Source organism: Physeter macrocephalus, chromosome 18 (assembly GCF_002837175.3).
Source record: "Physeter macrocephalus isolate SW-GA chromosome 18, ASM283717v5, whole genome shotgun sequence".
NCBI classification, from domain to species: Eukaryota; Metazoa; Chordata; class Mammalia; order Artiodactyla; family Physeteridae; genus Physeter; species Physeter macrocephalus.
The window spans coordinates 96,889,623-96,913,489 of record NC_041231.1 but is presented as its reverse complement, the minus strand read 5'-3'; the positions used below and the strand labels follow the sequence as shown (position 1 = coordinate 96,913,489).

General features: G+C 42.0%; 1 protein-coding gene across 2 annotated transcripts in view; it reads right to left on the bottom strand.

Moving 5' to 3' along the window:
* Positions 1-23,867, bottom strand: part of DTNBP1 (dystrobrevin binding protein 1) — a 119,841-nt gene that overhangs the window by 8,303 nt on the left and 87,671 nt on the right. For both annotated transcript variants that reach the window (XM_024122127.3, XM_055079529.1), the window contains one exon: positions 702-857. In XM_024122127.3, the coding sequence (XP_023977895.1) occupies positions 702-857 (156 nt within the window). The remainder of the gene's footprint in view (positions 1-701; positions 858-23,867) is intronic.

The window sequence follows — 23,867 nt, the reverse complement described above, 5'->3', positions numbered from 1 at the left end:
CAGGGCTTCCAGGAGGACGGAGGGCAGGTAAGCGGGGAAGCCCAGGACGCTTGTACACACGGCCCACTGCTCCTGTGCTGGCCAGAGAGAAAACGTCAGCTGCCCGCCCAGACCACTCCTCCACAGGCACCAGGTCCTGGGAAGAAGGGGCTGGTGAAGGGGCCTGGAAGCCAACTCCTGTGCCCCTCAGCGTGTTCTTGGGAACCATCAGATGCATCTAGATGTACATCACAGCACGACTTATAGAGGCAAAGAATCTTAAGTGTCCAACTAGGAAACTGTTAGGATACGTCCTGACAATGAAGATGCCGCTTTTAAAACATACCCTTTCAAAGGATTTTTAATAATGTAGGGGAAAGATCCCCGTACACTCTGATGGAAAGTTAGATACAAAGCCAGATATGTGTACAGTCTATATAAATAGGCACGCACAAGAGAAAATCACCCTAAAATAGTAATAGGGATTAGGGATTCTGTGCTACAGAATTATGGCTAATGTTTGTTTTGTCTTTTTAATGTTTTAAAAAAATGTATTCCATGTTTTCTAAATATCTTCAACAAAAGCCTAGAACTTCAAGAAGAGGCAACAGCAACAGCAAGACAAAGACGGCAGGACGCATCCCCTTTGAGCCTCTGTCCCAGCCCCGCTCTGGAGGCAGCCCCCTAGCCACACCCAGCGCGGGGCCCGCCCCCCGACTTGCCTCGCCTTTCTGCGGTCTGCAGGGAGCCCGTGGAGAGGTACTGCTCCATGTCCTGCTGGAAGGCTTCCTCAAAAAACTTCTGCCGCTCCCTCAGCTTCATTTGCTGGGTTTGCTCCATGTCCAGGACCTTCTGGGTGTGCTCCGCGTCGAGCTCAGCTAAGGACACAGAATGATTTGGGTCAGGCAGGATTTGGAAAAGGACTGAGACCGGAATGGCTATAAATACCGACTCACAGGCTCACATCTGGCCCGCTGACTGCAGCACAACAGGTGGAGAGCCAGGGCTTCTGGAGGACCGTGACCCACCGTCCACCTTAACCTCACCCAGCCCGGCCTCAGGAGGCACTCAGTAAACGCTGGTTGCAGACCCAGCACGTGGCCACCGGAGTCTGTGAGAAGAGCACCTGGTCGCGGCTTTGCTGTCCGTGAACCAGCCACTTGGCTGAGTCAGTTAACCTTGCTGAGCCACATACTGTATGAACATTTGGGATAGAAATATTACCCCAGTACTGACGTGAAACGTAAGAACTTTACATTCCAGCGAGGGCTGCGTCAGTCAGTCACGCCAGGAAGAACTATGATACAATGAGCCAGAGCCTCGCCGCCAGCAAGAAGCCTGAATTTACCTTCCCGTATGACCCGCTGGCGGCTCACCCTTCCCCAGGCTGCATGGGGAACACAGATGATGCAACCACTATTCATCCTGTACACGGGCCAAGGGTTGGTTCTGAACCTGCTTCTAACTCTCCAGTCCTTTGTTCTTCACAGGGTGCGGTGGGCCGGATTCGAAGACAGCCCCCAGGAACTCTGTCCCCAGATGTACAGCCCGCAGGACCCCAGGACTCGTGATTAGGGTATTCTCTGTGGCACAGCTGACTTTATGAGAGAGAGGTCGTCTGGGTGGGCCTGGACTTTTCCAGGAGAAGAGGTGTGAGCACAGAAGGGGTCTGACATGAGGGTCATGCCCCCTCGCTGGCTTTGAAGATGGAGAGGCCTAACAAGGACTGAAGGTGTGTCCAGGAGCTGAAAGCCACCCCAGGCTGACTGCCAAGCCTGAAAACGGAGGCCTCAGTCCTACCACCACAAGGAGCCAGGACTCTACCAACAACCTGAACGAGCTTGGAAAACAGATTCCTTGCAGCCTGGTCAACCCCTGATTCCAGCCTGTGAGACCCTGAGCAGAGAACCCCATCACAGGTTAGAACAGCCATCATCAAAAAGCCAAGTGATAACAAGTGTTGGTGAGGATGTGGAGGAAAGGGATCCCTTGTGCACTGTTGGTGGGGCTGTAAACTGGTGCAGCCACCATGGAAAACAGTGCGAAGGTTCCTCAAAAAATTAAAAATAGAACATATGATCCATTAATTCCACTTCTGGATATATATCTAAAGGAAATGAAAACAGGATATCAAAAAGAGATCTGCACTCCCATGCTCACTGCAGCATCGTTCACAATAGCCAACATATGGAAACAGTTTAAGTGTCTGTCAATATCTGAATGGATAAAGAAGATGTGGTACATATACACAAAGGAATATTATTCAGCCATGAAAAAGAAGGAAATCCTGCTGTGGGACACAACACAGGTGTGCCTTGAGGACATTATACTAAGTGAGATAAGTCAGACAAAGATATATACTGTATGATCTCACTTATACATGGAACCTAAAAAAGCTGAACTCATGATAGAAACAGCAGAGTGGTGGTTACCAGGGGGAGAGCGGGTGGAGGAGCTGGGGAGATGCTGGTCCAGGGGTGCAAACTTGCAGGTAGAAGAGGAGTATGTTCTGGCGACTGAACAACACTGTGATCACAGTCAACAACATCGTATTATATTCTTCAAAGCTTCTCTGAGACTAGATCTTAAATGTTCCCACCACAAAAAAGAAATGGTAATCATGTGACACGATGGAGGTGTGAGCGACTCCACAGTGGTCAACATGTTGTACACCTTAAACTTACACAATGCTATACGTCATCTATTAAAAATTAAATAAAAAATCTTAATAAGAAAGTCTTCATGGCGTTACCAAGTGATTTTTAACCAAAAAAAACCCCCCAGAATTTACAATGAACAATAGTCTTGGAGGTGCCACATGATCGACCTTAGTCTTTCCCTCCACAAATACTCAACACCTCGTGTCACAGCTCCCGGGTACAACATGATCCTGTATGTGTAGATCTTAAAAACTTGATAATGGAGTATATTTTTAATCCCAAATCAGTTATAGCCTTCACTGTTTAGAATATTCTGGATATTCTTCGTGTATCCTAACCTTCATATATGCAAGGAATGCTAATATTAACCAAAGCAGCACAGACAGGAAAGCAAATCCTCCTGACGACGCGGGATCCCATGTACGACGGCGATGATGAGCAGCCCTCTCACGCTATGATAATCACTATGTGCATTCTCTGAATGTTCATGTCACCCTGACTTGCAGACCCCCATCTCACATCTCTGTTTACAGGGAGACGGTTTGGAAAGAGCACAGGTTTCGGAAGCAGCCTGGGCTTGGTCCTATCCCCTTTATGCCTTTAGATTCTTCTGGCGCGTCATCCCACCTCCCTGTAGCCTACCTCTGATTTCTGAAAGGCAGCTCTGTGTGAGCTCATCTGTATGCCCACAAGGTCCCAATTCAAGGTGCATCTCTTATTTTGGGGGGCGGGGGGGGGTCAGAGTATCCTCTGAATCCCAGGGAACCTACAAGTCAGCTTAGCCCAGAGGTTCTGGGGAATTAAGGCAGCTCTCAACCAATGGGTGACAGAAGCCAGTGTATCAATGCCCAGTCTCCCATCCTTTGGATGGACAATTCTAGGAGGCATTCTGAACAATTGTCAGAGGTCCTGGTGGAACCGCAAGAGCGACTTCAACAATGCATCCCTTTATCGATGTTTCCTTCTTGCCCCCTCACCCCTGCTTCCCGGGATCACCTCTCACACAAACTACCTGCAGGAAAATCCTCATCTCAGGCTCTGGTTCCCGAGAAACCCAAGCAAGGATATCTATTACCAGCTACAACTAACTGAACCTCTCTGGGTCTCAACTTCCTCCTCTGTACAAGAGTGGTGAACTTATGTCATACGGGTGTTGGCGGGATTAAATGAGGTTAACACGTCAATCACCAGGCACACAGTATTGTCAATAGCTGACAGCTAATATTAATACCAGCATTATTATTAGGAAAAGGAAATGGTACGAAATATTACCATGAACCAGGATGAGCACGACACTGAGAATCACCCCAACTCTTTCAGCCCCACTCAGACACTTCAGACTGAGTCACCTATCAATGCCCTTAACAAACGTGCAAGGAATTGAGCGTGTACTTTTAAGAGGGAGAAAGGGAACTCAATAGGATGTCTTTTCATTCATTTCACTTCAGCCATCAACCTATCTGCTCAAATGCTTCATGACTGCCAGGTGCATTAGAATAAGTCAGCCCTAGAATAGATTAAGTGTGCTTCAAACGAAGTTCAATTACTCTTTAAAAAAAAAAAAAATTCCAAAATAGGAAGCTCAGAAACAAAGACCAATGCAGAAATTATCAAAGGGGTTTTCATTAAAGAGTATCTTGTTTTAACTGAACTAAGATTTTCTATAGATACAGAGATACATAGTTATGTAACTTGAAAACTTTCATTCTTCTCAAGACTTCTGCTTCAGAAGTTCAGTTCTCTCGTGTTTCTGAATTATAAGTTGTATAGTTTTTTTCTTAGGTTTTTTACATTGGAATGAAATGTAATCATGTTCCAGCCCTCACAAAAGGTGGGACACGGTTGGGTTAGGGAACTTAAAATGACTTAAAGGAAAATAATCACTGTTTTAAGTTTTAAGACATATTACACACTAGTTATTTGAAACATTTTCAAGCGCCTTTTGTCATTTCCCACTTTATTTCAGAGCCCCTCTTATATCTCAGGGCTGACCTCTAAGCTAAAATCACGGAACTAAGTACATTAACTCTATACCAGCTGTACACTCAGGACAATGATGAAAAAAGCACATGGCAGTTATTAAAAATAACTGTCCTGGCTCAGCAGCTAAGAAGATTGACCCTCAGCTACGTGCCTGAGCAAGGATGTTCTGATTGTGCTGTTTGTTCTGGAATCATCGGTTCAGCTTTTGCCAGGAAACAACTACATTTGGGAGTGGAGAAATGATGGAAGGACACTGAGGGAATATTTCAAATCTAGAAGTTTAAGAGCATCTGACTTTGGGAGAACGACTGTGGAAAAACAGAAAATATAGAACATTTTCTATAAGGAAAAATGACCCACTATTCCCATCGAAGATGTCATTTATTATACCGGGGAAAGCCAGACAAATACAAAGATTTTAAAGAACTTCAACAAATAGCCTTAAGATTAAAAAGAAAAAAAAAATAAAACACACCAAAAAATTAGATAAAAGATGCTGTAGTTTTTCTACCAGGAGTCAGGAGTAATCATTTAACGTGTCTCCTTTATTTCAACTCCAGGTCATTGCTCAAGTTTTATCTGACTGCAACTTCCACTGTAGCCTCCACTATCAATTGCAATTGGATAATTTCTCAAAACAACAAAAAAAATTCCATTACCAGTGAAGATGTTATAATCAATTCTCAATTATATGTTTTAATGGGGCATAAGGGTATATATGAGATATTAAAAAAAAATCCATCAGGCTCATTTCAGGAACAGTTTCAACTTATTCCACAACTAAGCCCTTTTAACAGAGCTGGTAAGTAATAATAAAGACAGTGAGGTGTTAATGACTGAAAAAGCCTGGAGCTGCTGGGAGGAAAGAAACGGATGATGTGAGGAAAACCAGGACAAACCTCCCCGTTAAAAGAGTTACTGAGAGTATCTTTAATCCAAAAATGTTAGAAGAGAAAACAATAAAATTTAATTAAATATGAGTTATGAAAAACTCTGGTAATCTCTATATAATATTAAAGATTGAGAACATTTTTCATTCAAGATAAATAAGCAAGACTAAGAATAGATTTTAAATCTATCATTTAAATATTTATAATTCAGATGTTTTTATATCGAGAATACAAATTTTGTGATACTAAAATGCATATGATATGATCAAGGAAGAAATGTGAAATCTCTGTAAATTCCTAAACAAATTTCTAAATACAAGTAGGTAAACACGTACCTTCCTAAACTGTTTTTTGACAAAAATTTAACTGCCAACAGGCTGTCAAACTACATGATCACTGAATTACTACACTAAATTCTGTCAGTGTGACAGAGTTTTAAAAATAGGACCCACTATTTTTCTTATGCTTCTAATTATTTGCCATTTATTTGTTTTTTTTGATACATGAACAATGCATGTACATTGTGGAAAAAATTTTAATCATAAAAAAGCACATGGACTTCCCTGGTGGCACAGTGGTTAAGAATCCGCCTGCCGATGCAGGGGACACGGGTTTGTGCCCCGGTCCGGGAAGATTCCACGTGCCGCGGAGTGGCTAGGCCAGTGAGCCATGGCCGCTGAGCCTGCGCGTCCGGAGCCTGTGCTCCTCGATGGGAGAGGCCACAACAGTGAGAGGCCCGCGTACCGGGAAAAAAAAAAAAAAAAAAGCACATGGACTTCCCTGGTGGCACAGTGGTTATGAATCCGCCTGCCAATGCAGGGGACACGGGTTTGAGCCCTGGCCCAGGAAGATCCCACATGCTGCAGAGCAACTAAGCCCGTGCGCCACAGCTACTGAGCCTGTACTCGAAAGCCTGCGAGCCACAACTATTGAGCCCACGTGCCACAACTACTGAAGCCCGTGCGCCTAGAGCCCCTGCTCCGCAACAAGAGAAGCCACCACAATGAGAAGCCCGCGCACCGCAACGAAGAGTAGCCCCCGCTCGCTGCAACTAGAGAAAGCCCGCGCGCAGCAATGAAGACCCAATGCAGCCCAAAATAAATAAATTTAAAAAAAAGCACAAATAGTAAGGTGAAAATCCCTCTGAAATCACCATAAGCGGAGGAGCACAACTAACATTTTGATGTACGCTCATCAGCATCTGGTGTACATTCTTTTCTCCTTGAACCATATGAAATTGCAATATTCGGTCTTTTTTTTTCTCTTTTTGTACCACTGGAAGAGTTGCTGTTTTTTTAACTTTTTACTCTGAAATAGTTACAGGTTCATAGGATGTTGTCAAGAAATGAACAGAGCGGTCCCACACACCCATCCCGAGTCTCCCCAGTGCTAACATCCTATCCAGTTACGGTACAATATCAAAACCAAAAAAACAGACACCGGTACACTCCACAGAGCTTATTCAGATTTCCCCAGTCATGCATGCACTCGTGTGTGTGTGTGTGTGTGTGTGTGTGTGTGTGTGTGTGTGTGTGTGTGTGTGTACGTACGTACGTACAGGACGGGGGAGCTCTCTCCAGGCTCATTACACACACAGGCCTGTGTAACAACCACAATCAGGGAGTTCAACATTACTGTTACCACAAGGCTCCTCCGGTTGCCCTCTGGGAACCATACCCTCCCCCTTCCTCCACCCTTATCCCTCCGTAAGTCCAAATCTGTGATCATGTTATTACACAAATGCTACCTAAATGAAATCATGTGGTATATATATATATCCTTCTGAGATTGGCTTTTTTCACTTGGCATATTCTTGAGGTTCATTTTAGCAGTTGCTCATATTGATAATTTGTTTCTTTTTGTTGCTGAGTTGTGTCCACGGTGTGGAAGGACCACAGTTAGTTTCACTAGTCACCCACTGAAGGACACCTGGGTTGCTTCCAATTTTTGGATACTGTGAGTAAAGTTGCTATGAACATTTGTGTACCAGCTTCTGGATGAAAATAAGTCATTTCTTTGAGATAAATGCCCAAGAATGCAATTGCTGGGTCATATGGTAAGTGCATTTTTTGGTTTTGAAAGGAACTGCCAAACTCTTTTCCGGAGTGGCCTCTGTCACCAGTGTACGGGGGACCTCATTCTTCCACATCCTTCCTCACCAGCATTTGGTGAGACCTACTTAATAACTGTGATAGAGAATCTGTTTCCTTCCCTCCTCCTTTTCCCCAGAGTATGTGTCTGTTAGAAACAAGTTTCAACTTCCTCTTAAATATTTCCAATAATTGCTATTATTTAAATAGGAAAATATATTGAATTTTAGAAAAATTCTATACAGGAACAGAGGACTTGTTAGTGACAAAATATACAAGATTTCCTTCCATTTTTAAAACCCACCTACTCTGTATTTTTACCATTTAACAGTCACCTTTTATTTCTATCTCAAATTAGTTTTCAAAATAAGGCACACTCAACCATTTTTAAAGTCTCCCCAACCTCCTGCCCCGCCTTAAAAAATGAATACAAATTGTTTCAGGGAGGACAAAAAAGACCTTTAATTAATACTGTCCTAGAACTGTAGGTTTTAAACATTCATTTAAAATACCAACTTCTGGGCTCCCCTGGTGGCGCAGTGGTTGAGAGTCCGCCTGCCGATGCAGGGGACGCAGGTTCGTGCTGGTTGAGAGTCCGCCTGCCGATGCAGGGGACGCGGGTTCGTGCCCCGGTCCGGGAGGATCTCACGTGCCGCGGAGCGGCTGGGCCCGTGAGCCATGGCCGCTGAGCCTGCGCGTCCGGAGCCTGTGCTCCGCAACGGGAGAGGCCACAACAGTGAGAGGCCCGCGTGCCGCAAAAAAAATTAAATAAATAAAATAAAATAAAATACCAACTTCTGTGCCCTATGTTTCTACAGTTTTTAAGTTTTCTGTCTAGCCTTCATCAACAATTAGTTTCCAAGACAGTTTTACAATTATTTTATACCATACATTATTTCTATGAGTATTCGAAAGTATTATAGAGCCCTTTCCTTAATTCCTCAGAATTGGTCTTTGGAAAAAAAAATTCTGTGCCTGTTAAAGTCAACACGTTTTAAAAGAAAGTTAAATGGCTCTTTACAGAGCTTCTCTTCAGCCTCCCTCCAACACACACGGACGCATGCACACACACACACACATTTATCAAAAGCCAAAAGGTACTTATTGCTTCTACATGCAACTAATAAAGGATACTTCTTACCTAAAATGTAGTAGTTTAGAATAATGGCAGGTTTTGCAGACAGACAGAATAAATATCTCCTTTAGACAACTCATGGCAACTCCTAAGCAGACTCCACAAAGTTCAGTCATTTAGAGTAGCTACTGGAACAGCTGTTTCCTAAACCCATGTCACAGGAAGCAAACACTATTCTAGTATCTAAACTTCTGGAACACTTAAAAAATTTCTATCAATTACCCTGAAGGAAATGACCACTATCTAGAGTACTAGCAAAATAGACACTGCAGAAACACGACATGTACAAGGTTTGCCCAAAGCAGTAAGACAGAAAAGCTCAACTGTACCTTATCTTTTGCGGGAGGAGCAAGGCAGCTTAGAAGCCCCTGGTGAGGCTGCTGGTCTCTGAGCCACACCATTCACCCTGCCAGGCCTCCAGTTTCCCATCAGTTAGGAAGGGGGGGGCGGTTGGATGATATCCATAAGAAAGTCACGTCCAGCTCTTAAAGGCTATAATTCTATTTTTACTTCCTTTTGACTGGGGCAGGAAGAGGTCTCCTGAATCCTGTCTTTTTTTTTGGTAAGAGTATATGAAAATCAGATTAGCAGTAAAGGATTTAGGACCTTTTGAATTTGACAGTAACTTTTCAAGAAAATCAGATTCAACTATTAACAAAACGCTGAAGGTATGTTTGCATTTATCTTCCTGGTCATTTTACTGCTTAAAGAATGATGAGAACAAGAAGGTTAAGATTAATGGGTAAGTGAGAAGTGCACTCAAACTGTGGCCAGAGGCTTCACGAGTTATGAACCTGTTCCAATGTCATGGCGGGGGTCGGACTGGAGGGCCCGTGGCCTGAAGTGAGTCTAGGTAGCCTCACGACAGCTGTACTTCCTGCTGGGGTCGACAAAGAACTAGATGGGTAAGACGTCAGTTTAAAGGGGCGGTTCAACTACACTGGAAAGGGCTAGTCCGTGATATGTTACAAAGGATACTTTTTACAGAAACAGTATGTGAAATTGCTGTATTAGATATCAAGCGTATGCCATGTTATCCCATTCTTTGGATGGTTTCCAATTTTTTCTTGTAAGATTTAAAAAACTCCAGGCTAGAAGCTCTGTGTTATGAATATTTAGCCCAATTTCCTAGAATTTTAAAGTCCTGACATTTTCCTTAATTTTACTTAGAGTACTGACCTACTTAACAGCAAAATTTGAGGGGGGGGAAATGGGAAGGGTTTAGATTGCTACAGGAATCCTTCCAAACTCCAAAGTTTTTTGTTGTTGTTGTTATTGTTAGTCCATTAAACACTCTAGAAAAAGAAGTACAAACCAGCTGCTTGTGTCTCAGTATGAAAATCAACTCTTACAGAGTTCATTCAGAGGGGTTATGGAGATAGCAGGCCCTTAGTGTCATCAAAATCAATTCGAGGGCTGGTGACCCAGAGGTTGCTGGATCACTGGGCCCCATGCCCAGAGTTACCAATTCAGTAATTGGCAGGGTCAGAGAATTTACATTTCTAACCAATTCCAAGGTGATGCTGAAGCTGCCTGTCCAAGGACCCGACTCTGAGAACCGCGGCTCTTAATGAACTGCTTCTATGCATCCACTTCATTCAGATTTTTACTTTGTACAAATATTTGTATAATGGAAAAGAATAAATATAAGATGGGGAAGCTGGCACAATTCACGGAAATGACAGAAACATCCTCTCCTAAACTCTCTTTAAAATATTTACAAAATCATCTGAAAAGGAAACTCTCCAGCAGCAGCCAAAACGTATAATCAAAAACAAGCAGGGCTAGTCATCTTCACCGGTAAGAGACAAGCGCCTTCGGGATCAGAAAAGTGCTGGATCCCATTCTGTGGAATCCCTTACCAGTCCCTGGCTCATGGCCTGGGGGCTTCATACAGCAGGAGACAAAAATGCTGTGACCATCTGTTCTTTGTCCTGAACCCAGATCCAACCAAGGAGCAGGTCCTCATCCTCACCATTTGCAGAGACAACGTGGAGGGGTTTACATTATTAATGTAATCAATATAAAATTACCTTTGTATTTAAAACTAATAGACAAACTCTGTCAAATAAAAATTAAGAGAAGAAAAAAATACATATACCCAGAGTTAGATATGGCAAAGAAGGTATGCCAATGGAGGCAGAAGAGGTGTAAAAATATGTGACTGGTGATGGGGTTCTGGACTTGGCATATTGATATTTTCAGCTGAAGGAGTTTGAGAAAATGGCAGAAGCAGGAAGCTCACTCTGACCTCCCCCTTGCTCTTCTCCCCTGAAGCAGGTCCTAAGACCCTCATGTGGGAGGTGCCCTCCCTGTACCCAGAAGAGAGGAGCATCCTTATCCCCAAGACGGAGGGACACAGAGAAGAGTGCAACATGCTGGCCTGGCTAAGTCTCCTCCAGTTCACTACACTTACCTCAGAGCCTTTGTCCTAATGACATTTCTCCATGAACATCCACTCTTCCTCAAACCTGGCTTAAAACACTCAAGTTTAACTCTTTCTTTGGGTCTTCATTTCCTTATGAAGGCCCCCGTGTTAACGTAAAAGTTAACATTAAATAAATCTGTACACTTTTCTCCTGTTAATCTCTGTCATTTTAATTTTCAGACCTAGCCAAGGACCCTAAGAGGATCGAGGAAAACATTTTTTCCTCCCCTGTACTATCATGCCCAAATACATGCTAACACATTTTGAAGCATCAATGAAATGAATAATCTGATTTAAAAATTATACATGTTATAGAAATTAACACAGGAAATGAAATTGTTAAATATCAAAATCTAATGGAGAAAATGAAATTATTTCAAGTTTTCAAAGTCATGGGTATGGAAAAGAATCAAAAGCTATCTAATGGATTTTTTGTAGTAATTCTGAAATCAAAACTTGATCATGTATTTTTTTAAAAGGTGGTGAGAGGTGAGGAGAAGCCTAGACCCACCAGATATTAAAACACTTCACAAAACAACAATTTAAACATTATGGAGTGACTTCCCTGGTGGTCCAGTAGCTAAGCCTCTGCACTCCCAATGCAGGGGGCCTGGGTTCAATCCCTGGTCAGGGAACTAGATCTCACACGCGTGCTGCAACTAAAGATTATGCATGCCACAACTAAAGATTCCACATGCCACAACTGAAAAAAAAAAAGATTCTGCATGCCGCAACTGAAGAACCCACACGCAGCAACAAAGATCCAGTGCAGACAAGATAAATAAATAATTTTTAAAAACCACCAACATTATGTAAAACAAAAAGAGATGGGTGGATCATTGACGTGGAAAACCCCCAAAAGAGATGTGATCATATGCTAAACAAATATAAACAAATCATATGCTAAACAAATATAATAAAGGATATATCAGAAACAAAGGAGAAAGAAAAGAAATTTGTAATAAGTGGCACTGTGAAAACTAGTTGGCCATTTATAAAATCAATTTAGAGGTATACAGGATAAATTAAATAACTGAAAACCAAAAATGATATATGGAAAAAGAAAACCAAATTAAACCTTTAAAGTTACTAATAAGGGATCTTACACATTATAGAAGAAATTATCAAGGATCAACAGATACTGTGTAACATGAACAGTAAACACTCTTGGATATTAAAAAAAATACAATAAAAAGGGAAACAACAGATTGAGGAAAAACAATTGCCACAAGTAGCAAAAGATCATTGTTTTTACCATAGTAAAAAAAAAAGAAAAAGAAAAAGAAAAAAAAATCCAGACCCCAATAAAATCTTTTCAACAGAAAAAACAGACAGTCCACAGAAACCAAAAATTGTTCAGCCCTATATGTTATTAAAAATGAAGCACCATTTTTGTCCAGTTACATATTGGCCAATATAAAAACTGCTAACAAGAGTGAGGTGAGATACTTTCATTACTAGTGTTTGCATAAATTGTTAAAAAGACTCTTAGAAAGCAATCTGATTTTAAAACTCTCTAACATACTTTCACCTAGTGATACCGCATCTGAAGATACATGCTAAGGACATAATCCAAAAGAATAAAAGAGCTACTACCTACTTAAAGAAGCTCATTTCTGTATTAAATGACTCGGCCACTTGATGAGCCATCATGCAGCCAACAACAAACATGGTGAAGACATAAGATATTAAGTAAAAGAAGAATAAAAAAATATGTGTAACTTATCACATGAAAAAGAGCTGGTAAAGCACTCCTGAAAAATTAATTTCATTAATACAGTGAGATTGTGGATAGTTGTTGGCCCTCAATGGTATAAACTTTTTGTAATGTTATTATATAGCTTTAGAATTAAAAATTCAAATACGCATAAGATTCTATAAACACAAAAAATATATTTTCATTCCCCAATAATCATAATAAATATGTATTTTGACATATCCAACTAATACTTTATTGTTTTGGGTGGTTATAAAAATAAAAAATTCCTTCTTTTAAAATGTTCAGTGTATGAATGTACTTCTTTATTCACTTATTCTTATGTAATATCATTCACAAATTTATTCAATACATTTAATAAGCATATTTACTACATGCCTATTAACTCCTTATAGCTTATTTGTTCATGATTTAAAATATACTACTTTATAGCAATACTACAGTAAAATCTAGTGTTACCTGGAACTTTTACAACCAGAAATTTCCATTAATCAACACTTTTTTTTTTTTTTTTTTTTGGCTGCGTTGGGTCTTCGTTGCTGCGCACGGGCTCTCTCTAGTTGCGGCGAGAGGGGGCTACTCTTCATTGCGGTAGGCGGGCTTCTCATTGTCGTGGCTTCTCTTGTTGCGGAGCACGGGCTCTAGGCATGCAGGCTTCAGTAGTTGTGGCACGTGGGCTCAGTAGTTGTGGCTTGCGTGCTCTTGAGCACAGGCTCAGAAGTTGTGGCACACGGACTTAGTTGCTCCGCGGCATGTGGGATCTTCCCGGGCCAGGGGTCGAACCCGTGTCCCTTGCATTGGCAGGCGGATTCTTAACCACTGTGCCACCAGGGAAGCCCTAATCAACATTTTTGAGCTTCGTTAACATAAGTAGTTAATCACAATGATAACCTAAGACATTAAGAGATTTTAAAGACCTTTCTGGGGGCTTCCCCGGTGGCGCAGTGGTTGAGAGTCCGCCTGCCGATGCAGGGGATACGGGTTCGTGCCCTGGTCCGGGAAGATCCCACGTGCCGCGGAGCGGCTGGGCCCGTGAGCCATGGCCGCTGAGCCTGTGCATCCGGAGCCTGTGCTCCACAACGGGAGAGGCCACAACAGTGAGAGGCCCACGTACCGCAAAAAAACAAAACAAAACAAAAAAACAAAGACCTTTCTGAAGTATTAAAAAATTTTATAATACATTCTACTGCTTTGAAAATTGGTAATCTTGGACAGATTAAACGGCAAATAACAATGGTTTAAATGGCAAATAAAACGTTTAAGCTAACAAACTTCTCAACCTTGAAAACCTGGTATGCCCATTATGCAATAGAAATAATCACATAATTAAAAATTTGAGAATACCTTAACCTGCTATGGATTCACAGCTGTTAAACATAATCTGTTCATGGATTAAGATAGATCACACCTAGGTTTCACATCAGTATTTTCTATTCCGAAATTCTAAACTTTAAAAACAAAAGAAGGGTTTCCCTGGTGGCGCAGTGGTTGAGAATCTGCCTGCCGATGCAGGGGAAACAGGTTCGTGCCCCGGTCCGGGAGGATCCCACATGCCGCGGAGCAGCTGGGCCCGTGAGCCATGGCCACTGCGCGTCCGGAGCCTGCGCTCCGCAACGGGAGAGGCCACAAGTGAGAGGCCCACATACCGAAAAACAAAACAAAACAAAAGAAAACAAGTTCTTCCCACTTCTAACACTTGTAAGGAAGGAATGACTTTTTTGCAAACAGAAAACTTAAGAACACAAAAACCAAAATCACTCCCTTGCTCCTAACATTTGAATATCAGTACAAAAGTAGTGTCACTGGAATTTTCTCAAGTAACAGTTCTCATATCTATGATAACAGTGATGTAGACTGGCTGCTATATTATAAGAAAATTTTGAGAAATCTCCAAAAACTAAACTCAAATGCCTGTCCAAGGAAATTTGGAGGAGGGGGCAAAAAGAGAAAGAAGACAATAAGATCTCAGTACATCTGAAAATGAGACAATGTTAACTAAAACAAAACCAAACTTGTTGGTGGTGATTGGGCCTGGTGTTGAAGCCTACAGTTTTTTTAAATCATGAGTAAAACATTACAGATATAGATACTAAATTTAAATTTTCATTAACTATATAAAATTTATATTTCTGTATCTTACTCATCCAGGAACAAGCAACAATTTGACAAATGTGAGCCAATTCGGACAGCTGCCCCCTGAGATAAGTCTCACCATCAGTATGGGGAAATAAGCTTTGGTTGCCTTCTTATGAGTCACATCAAAAATAAAATGCAATCAGAGATACCACCACTTTCTATTTTACGTTTGACCCCAAAGAAGGTGTCGAAGGAATGCCATCTGCAGGTCTACAATTTGAGCATTTCTATCTGAACAAACGATATTCTTCTTTTTAAGGGGGATCTGAATCTGGAAATCCATAAGACGCAGCTGGCGTGGGCACCAAGAGAGGAGGATGTGGCAGTCCCCCGGCGGCGCCCCCTGCTCCCCGGGCTCTCCGCGGCTGCCTGGCCTCCTCTCCTGGAGCTACTTTTCCTGCCCTCATTAGCTTGTGTTATCTTTCCCACCAGCCTTTATACTCAGCTAGCTGTTGACTAAGTTCTGTGAAAAGTTTTTAGAGGACGAGATCCTTCCAGCAATTCAGAGCCAAGATGCTGTGTTTTTAGGTTTAGTATCTCCCTGAAAAGACATCTGCATTTTAATAGGACACGGTAGAATCCAAAGGCCTTTAAAGCTCAAGGAACAAAGCTAAGAGAGGAAGTTTTTGGGCCGGGGCTCTGTCTGCCCCATGACTGCGCAAGTCACACCACCTGGAGCCAGCTCCTGTGAGCCAATCCCAAGTCCCCGTCAGGAACTGTCCTGTCCACGGAGAGAACCCACTGGTTACACAGGCAGCTCCCCACACTCCACCAGTGGGATGCTGTGAGATCAAAATTATGTTCAGCTTAAGATCACACATTAGCATAACGATTCTCTATGCTGATAGAATAATTCAGATGTTAGATTTCTTTAGACTTTAAATATCACTGAAGAACACTCAATAATATTCAAAACAATTACCTTCAGAAATGTTTTTACTTATGCTGCCTTGATTTCAAATTAAGTAGTCCAAAAATTTCAATCTAGAACAATGGTTTCAAACCTTTTCAGGTTTAAGAGTGGGTGTACTTTTATTGACAATTTACTGAGAAAGTGCATGACAACAGAAATCTATTATGAATTCCGTAGCACTTTTAAAAAAATGACTTTGAATTTTATTCTGCACAACATTTACACACATCTGCAACAGAATACTGCATATGTTTCAACTGTATTTATCACACAGGACCCAAAGCTCAACATGCTTTTGGATGCAAGAGCCTCTCACTATAAATGTCCTCATGCCACAGGTTGGAAACATTCTGCTTCTAGAAGGTTCAGTGACAGTCAAATCTCAACATGCTTGAAAGCCGATCATACCACATTATTTCCAGAAAATATTTTAGAAATGGGGATTTATCACTTTCAATTACAAGCTGTTGGAAGCTGATGAATGAGTAACTTATTAATAAATTAGTACTATGAATGGCTGCCTTGGTCCCCTCCCTCCTTCTACCGTAAGTCCCTCACTGCCAGCTAACAGGGTGGGGATGAGACATGGATTCTGTGCTTCCCAGACAGGCTGGGGGTACTAGCCAGCAGGGATGGCAGGAGATGGTCCCTGAGGAGATCCCTGAGTCCAGAAGCAGAGGAAGAAGTTGCATGAAGAAGGGACCAGTGGGAGAGCAACACATCAACACATGGGGCAGCGTGTGGAGTAGACCGAATTCCTCACTTCCCTTTGAACTACTTCCTGAAATTTCACCATTAGAGATTTACATATTTTACATTTCTCTTTTAAGCAAATCGAGAGTACTCTATTTGGGAGCTTTTAGAAAACTGCAACATTCAAAATAGATATAGATGCTAGATACGGGGAGAAATGGGTGGAAAGGTAGACGATTTTGAAGAAAGCGGGAGAGGGCAGCTGTGGTGGAGGCCACCATGAGGGTAGTTAAGGCCCAGCAGAAAGAGGGACCAGAAAGTGAAAAAGACAAGTATGAAATGTCAAAGACGCACTATTCCTGATTCAAAATGGTGTTCAGAGATTATTTTACCCTCTGCTCTTCCTGTTTTCTCCTGGTTCTTTAACTACATTATGGGCAGTGAGGACTTCTGCAAGAACAGCCTGGAAACTAGACCACTATTCAGGCGGTAATGCTGAGAAACCGTTTTCCCAGTTACACATGACTTTCAGACAACATCCTAGGGCTCCAAGTAAGCCACGCGCTCTCCCCTGCCCTCGACTGTGACTGCACCGCCCTTGGCTCAGAGGCCTGCACTCAGCCAACCTCTGCACATCCTCCGGGTCTCAGCGCAACTGCTCCCCCCTCTGACAAGTGCAGGGAGTTTTAGGCTCTCTTTCCTCCACCCTCCCACTGTAACAGGTGTCACTGCTGCCACATGCTTACCCTCTGTTCCTCCACCAGACACTAGGTTCCTCGAGGGCAGACATGACGTCTTTTAAAGGGATCAGGATATGCCACCCCAAAATATGCCACTTTGGTCTGAGGATTATTTTGAGCTAAAGGCGATATAGAAACAGCAGAAATGGGAAAAGCTCTTTGGCCTTCCCCTCTCTGACAGAAGGCAGGGTATAAATTTCCCTTTGTAAAGGAAATATAAATTTACGTTTGTAAAGTTGTCTCCCTCTCCCCTACCAGGCCGAGGAGACGATGCCTCAACAGAGAAGGCAGCAGCCTGAGTCCGTGTAACAAACGTCACTCAGTGACCCCCTTCTCCCATTAGGTCCCCATATACCCACCTTCCCACAGTCTACCACCCCTGGAAGCCTGAACTCTCCCTCCTTGTCTAGTTATATCTTCACAACTTATCACCCTTTGTTAAAATGCTATATAAACCCTCGGGTCTAACGGCTGCTCTGGGTCTTCACTTTTTTCCTATGAAGGCCTCCATGTGTACACAAAAATTAAAATATTGCCATCAAATAAAAAATCTGTCTTTTGTCAATTTAATGTTCAGGGCATAGGCACTAAACCTAAGAGTGGAGGAGAGAGTTTTCCTCCCCTACACTTTCAGCCTGGCAGCCTCAGCGCCTGCCACGTGCTCAGCGAGAGTCCAGTGAATGACCTGGTGACCAACCTGGCACGGAGGCTGCACAGTCGATACCACACACCCAGGAGCAGGGGCACCGTGCACAGGTGGGTGGTAGCAGGCTTCCCGCTGGCTGCTTGACTGCAGAGGTGCAGAAGGCAGTCACAGCAGGCCAGGTGTTCAAGATGCAGTCATGCAGAAGACAAACAGACACAGCAGCTCAGGAAACGGCGGCGCAGCTGAAGGGAAACACTGGCATCCCGTTGTATGTGCTGAGAACAAACATGTACCATCACCAAGGCTAACAGTGGCAGCAGGAAGGGGCTCCAACTGGCTTTCAGGGGCTGGCAGTGGACAATGATGTCAAATTTGTCCATAAAATCAGTGTAGTACACATTCAAAAACACCTGAGCTTAACAAGATTCACTTTAATACAAAAATGCCATTACCCAAGGACTACGGAAAAGTTGGCCAAGAAACCTGTAAAGCATTAAAAATGGCATTCCAAACATAATGCCACCCCCAAATGATCAACGAAATACAGCCTCTGAATCACTTCCCCAAATTCATATTTACAAAACAATGCAATGAACTTTTCCTTGGGGTTGACAACTGAAAGTAGGCAGAGAAACTGAAGGAGTATTGAGCTTATCCAGAAGCGTACCAACCTGTAAGGGTATTTATCCTTTCAATGAAGGGTTCAATACACGCATGAGATTATGGGAAATCCCTTATATGTACTCAATGATATGTACTTAAAACAGCAGCAAGATATATAAGAAGCCTATTTTGTTGCAAGGAAAGTCTGTAAGTCTATAAGTTTACCACTCCTAAAACAAGACCCATAGTGTTTTGAAACTGGGATGTGACATGACAGTGTCCTTTCCATGAACTCTCCACAAAAGGTCAAAATTCCTTAGAATGAAGGCTCACCCACCAATCCAATACACAGAAATACGTTGTTTTCTTAGGCAACTTTGTGTGGTCTTTCGCTGTTCTAGGCACAAAATAGGAATTGAAGAATGATTGTGAAAATAGCAAATCGATGACTGATTACAAGATAGGGGTAAGAAGGCACAGCACTCAAGAAACACCCACTCAGGAAAAAAGTTTATCTAAGCCAAACAGAATTATTTTCATTTTATCACTCTGTGTTTTCGTATAAGATCATAAGCAGGAGAGAAAAACAAAAAACAAACAAACAAAAAACCCAAACGCTTGTCATCTTATGAAAAAATCTGCCTAAAAGTATAGTAAAACAAGTTGAGTTGACTGTATGAGATGGTTTGTAACACATCAGGGAAACAGCCCTATGCTTCCATGTCCTTTGAATATGTTAGCATAGAAACTAAGGTCCTAGATAAAGATACAAGATTTTTAAACCCTTAAAAACACAAACTTCATATTATGTAAGATGGCACCATACGAGATATATGTTCTGTTTTAAATTCAGGTAAGACAGAACCACACAGTACTCCAGAGACAGAAGTGATCTGATAAGCATTTGGGCACAAATTGTTCAGGCCTTTCACTGTCCTCTATCTACCTTCCCTTGTATGCAGAGGAACTTTTTATTCTCCATGGTCAAGGCAATTAATGACAATGCTCTTGGCAACAGGCAGCTCTGCCTTTCTGGCTCAGGCAGCTTTGCCAGTTCTTAAATTTGCTTATAAAAATACAGGTGGGTCCCTTAGAAAAAGCCAAAGAATCTGACAGTGAATTTCTTATGTCTTTTCTTTTTTTACCCTTACCTATCCTAAGCCTAATTCCTTCCATTTACGATCATGGGTATGCACACAAGAGATGAAATATTTTCCCATTTCCTAGAATCTCTTAATTTTGATGGTCAAAAAGGTCCTACATTTACCATTTATGACAGTAAGCAGCTAAAATGTTCCTGCAAAGGGATTTCAATACCATGTTGTCGTTCTTCCTTCATATCAGCATTTCATTACCTCTCTTTCTCTATACCGGAAGTCAAGAGAAACCTTCGATTCTCTGTATACTTCAGAAAATTGTAGAAGAGGAAATGTGTTCCCAGGTATCAATTTCACAGACAGAATGGAAAGCACTTAGAAAAATACATGTTTTAGTTTTCTGAGCAAGATACTTCTTACCATTAGTCTAGAAATCCCAGTACTTTCTGTTGTATTTTGAAAGATAAAATGAATTCGATTTTTTGTAATCCCTTTGAGAAATCGTAATTTGCTACTATTAATTCACTGAGTCAATTAAAGGATAATCTGGGAAAATCGTAGAAAAGATTCTTCCACATTTCATATTTCAGAACTAAAATAAAAGCTCAGAGTTGAAGTTAATACTGTGGTGCTTGAAAATGTCTCACAATCATCTTTTGTCGAATTAGTGGGTTACAGCTCACAGTTTGTGGCACTGTCATTGTTCTCTCATATTCACCAGACTCAGTTACATTTCCCCTGATAACTTCCTGAATTAACAGTAGGGGGGTCCATCTGAGACTACTTGACCCTAGATTATAAGCCACTTTTCTACAACAAAGGTACTTGCTCTTCTATGTGCGTAGCATAAAATAAGTACTTTTTTTTTTAATGAAATGGATGTATGAATATATAACTAACTTGCTTTTTTTTATTAATTTTTTTTAACATCTTTATTGGAGTATAACTGTTTTACAATAGTGTGTTAGTTTCTCCTTTACAACAAAGTGAATCAGTTATACATATACATATGTTCCCATATCTCTTCCCTCTTGTGTCTCCCTCCCTCCCACCCTCCCTATCCCACCCCTCTCATGGTCACAAAGCACAGAGGTGATCTCCCTGTGCTATGCGGCAGCTTCCCACTAGCTATCTAATTTACATTTGGTAGTGCATATATGTCCCTGCCACTCTCTCACTTCGTCACAGCTTACCCTTCCCGCTCCCCATGTCCTCAAGTCCATGCTCTAGTAGGTCTGTGTTTTATTCCCATCCTACCACTAATCTCTTCATGACATTTTTTTTTCTTAGATTCCATATATATGTGTTAGCATACGGTAAACTAACTTGCTTTTAATTTTTTTCCTAAGTCTTGTGAAGTAGGATGAAAGCAGTGAAGATGTTTAAACTAAATTGCTGTGTGTGGGCTATTAGGACCATCTCCTTTTGGTAAAGAAAATCCAATGAACAGAACCAAAAAGAGGTGTCTGCTAGGGAACAGACTAGAAGCCACAGACACTGGCTTACTCACCCTTATTATAACCTCCAGGTTGGAAGCTTGACCATGCAGAATTCAAGGCAGGTAAGCCCTCAAATGTCCCTAATCGTCCTAATTTTCACATTTCCCTTGGGCCCAAGCTACCATTATCTCTCACTAACTGGTCAACAGCCTCCTAGCTGGTCAATCCAGATCCACACCAGCCCTCTTCCAATCCATTTCTGCATAGTAGCCAGAGTGACTATTCTGCATAGCAAACCTGGTCATGTCACGCCCTGCCTAATAAAACCCTCCCGAACTCCAGTGCTCTTAGAAGGACTGCTTCACATGGCCTAAATGATCCCGTCACCTCTCCAGTCTCATCATGTACCACCACCTGCACTCACTGCCCCCAGCTCGAATGGTCTCCTTCCTTCTATCTCTTCAAACTTGACATAATCCCACTAGCCTTGAGCTTTGCACGTGCTCTTTCCTCTGGACGTAATCTCTTCCCTCCCTTTTAGCTCCTACTCAGCTTCCAGATCTCAGCTTAAGTTCCACTTCCTCACAGAAGGATTCCATGATCTCCACAACTAAGTGAAACCCAACCGATGATAAAACTTCTAGAAGAGAAAAGGAGAAAGTCTCCATGGCCTTGAATTAGGCAGAGAGTTCCTGGATATGACAAAAGCACAATTCATTAAAAAAATTTTTTGATAAAATGGATTTCACCAAAATTAAAAACTTTTGTGCTTCAAAATATACAAATGAGAAAATGAACAACCACAAACTGGAAGAGAATATTGGCAAATCACATATCTGATAAAGAGCTTGTATCCAAAATACAGAACTCTTTCAACTCAATAAGACAACCTAATTAAGAAATGGGCAAAATATTTCGGTAGTCATTTAACCAAAGAAGATACATGAATGGCTAATATACACATGAAAAGCTGCTCAACATCATTAGTCAGTGGAGACGCCCAAATCAAAATCACAGGAGAGGGAACACAGGGCGTCCTCTACGAGCACTATCCGTCTACGAAGCAGCCTAACGCAGTACACAGAGCACAGCCTCTGAGGTCAAGAAGACAATGTTCCAATGCCTGCTTCGCAAGTTTCTAGCTGGGTAATTTTGGAAAGTTACTTTAAAATCTCTCAAATTCATAACACAGAGACAAGGACACCACGGCTGCTGTGAGAATTAACAACGTGTACCACACGGCTTATGCCCCCTTCACTCTACTGAAGCTGCTCTTCTCACCGTCACCAATGGTTCACATGTTGGCAATTCCAACGGACATATTTCAATCTTCACATTTCTGAGAAGATGACAAAGCTGACCACTCTCTCCGATATCTAATTACTCCAGGTTTTGTTAATTCTGCTTCCAAAACACCCCTGGAACCCATTTTCACTTCTCCCCATCCCAGTCCCATTCCCTTATCTGGCCTCCGCTCCCACGCAAGCCTTTCTACTGTCCGTTTCCCACATACCTAACAGAAAACAACACTCATTTTCCCACATACCCAGTAAGAGTCATCTTTCCAAATTATGAATCAGATGTTACCCCACCCCCCACCCCCGCTACTTAAAACCCTTTGTCGGCCTTCCCTGCGGTACAAAGGAAATCCAAACTCTTTCTAATTCTCCATAAGGCCTTCGGGGTCTGGCTTCTGCAGCGGCTCCAGCCTCGCCACAATCTGGCCACACAGGCTGCCTTTCAGTTGTTTCACACCTGCCAATTTCTTTACCGCCGCTAGAAATTTCTCCCCCTGCCCCTTATTCACATTGGTTTTCTCCCTCTCGTTCTTCTGTCTCAAACAGTCACTACCTCGGGTAGTCCCTGCCCTTTCCACCCCCTTCACCAGTCTAAACTGTGTCCCTGTGATAATGACAGTCCTTGCTTGTAAACTGCCTAACTCTTCCTGCTGGACCGACCTCCATGAGGGCATCTCCCCCGTCCCTCGTGTATATGTCTGTACGTGTGCGTGTATACTGTGTATGTACATACACATATGTGCACACACCTATTACATGAACGTGTACATATTATATACATGTATACCTACTACCAGCAGACGGCCTGGCACACAGTGGTCAATCAACAAGTGAATCCTATTATTTACTTTTTGTTAAGGTCTACAGAATGACCATTAACCCAAAGTCTTCCAAGTACCTTTCCCAACAGCCCCGAGACAACTTTGGGATTCCTTTCTGTTCCAAATACACTTGTATACACTGTCTTACTATTTTTTTCTATCTCTTCCTACTAGACTATCAGCTCCTTGAAAGTAAGAATCTTTTCAACTTCGAATTCCCAATGCTTAACAAAGAAACAGGTACAAATCTTTGTTGAATCAGCAAACACTGATTATAGCAGAAATTTTTTTAAAAAACCTTATTTTTATTTGGACAACCTTCACAGGTACCAATATGCAACTGGTCCATCTGGTTTTACTTTGATGTTTTAATAGTTAATCAGAAACAGAAAGCCAAATCAGCTACATCATCTCCAAAGAGCCTGCTTTCACTTTCCATAAGACATACTCAAACATATAGATAATTTACATTCAAATAGTTAATTTTGTAATTTAAAAATCTAAAAATAAAACACATATGGCTATACTCTTTCCATACTTTCATCAAACCATATTTTAGTACTGACCTACTCTGGCTTAGAGATTGACTAAATCAATTC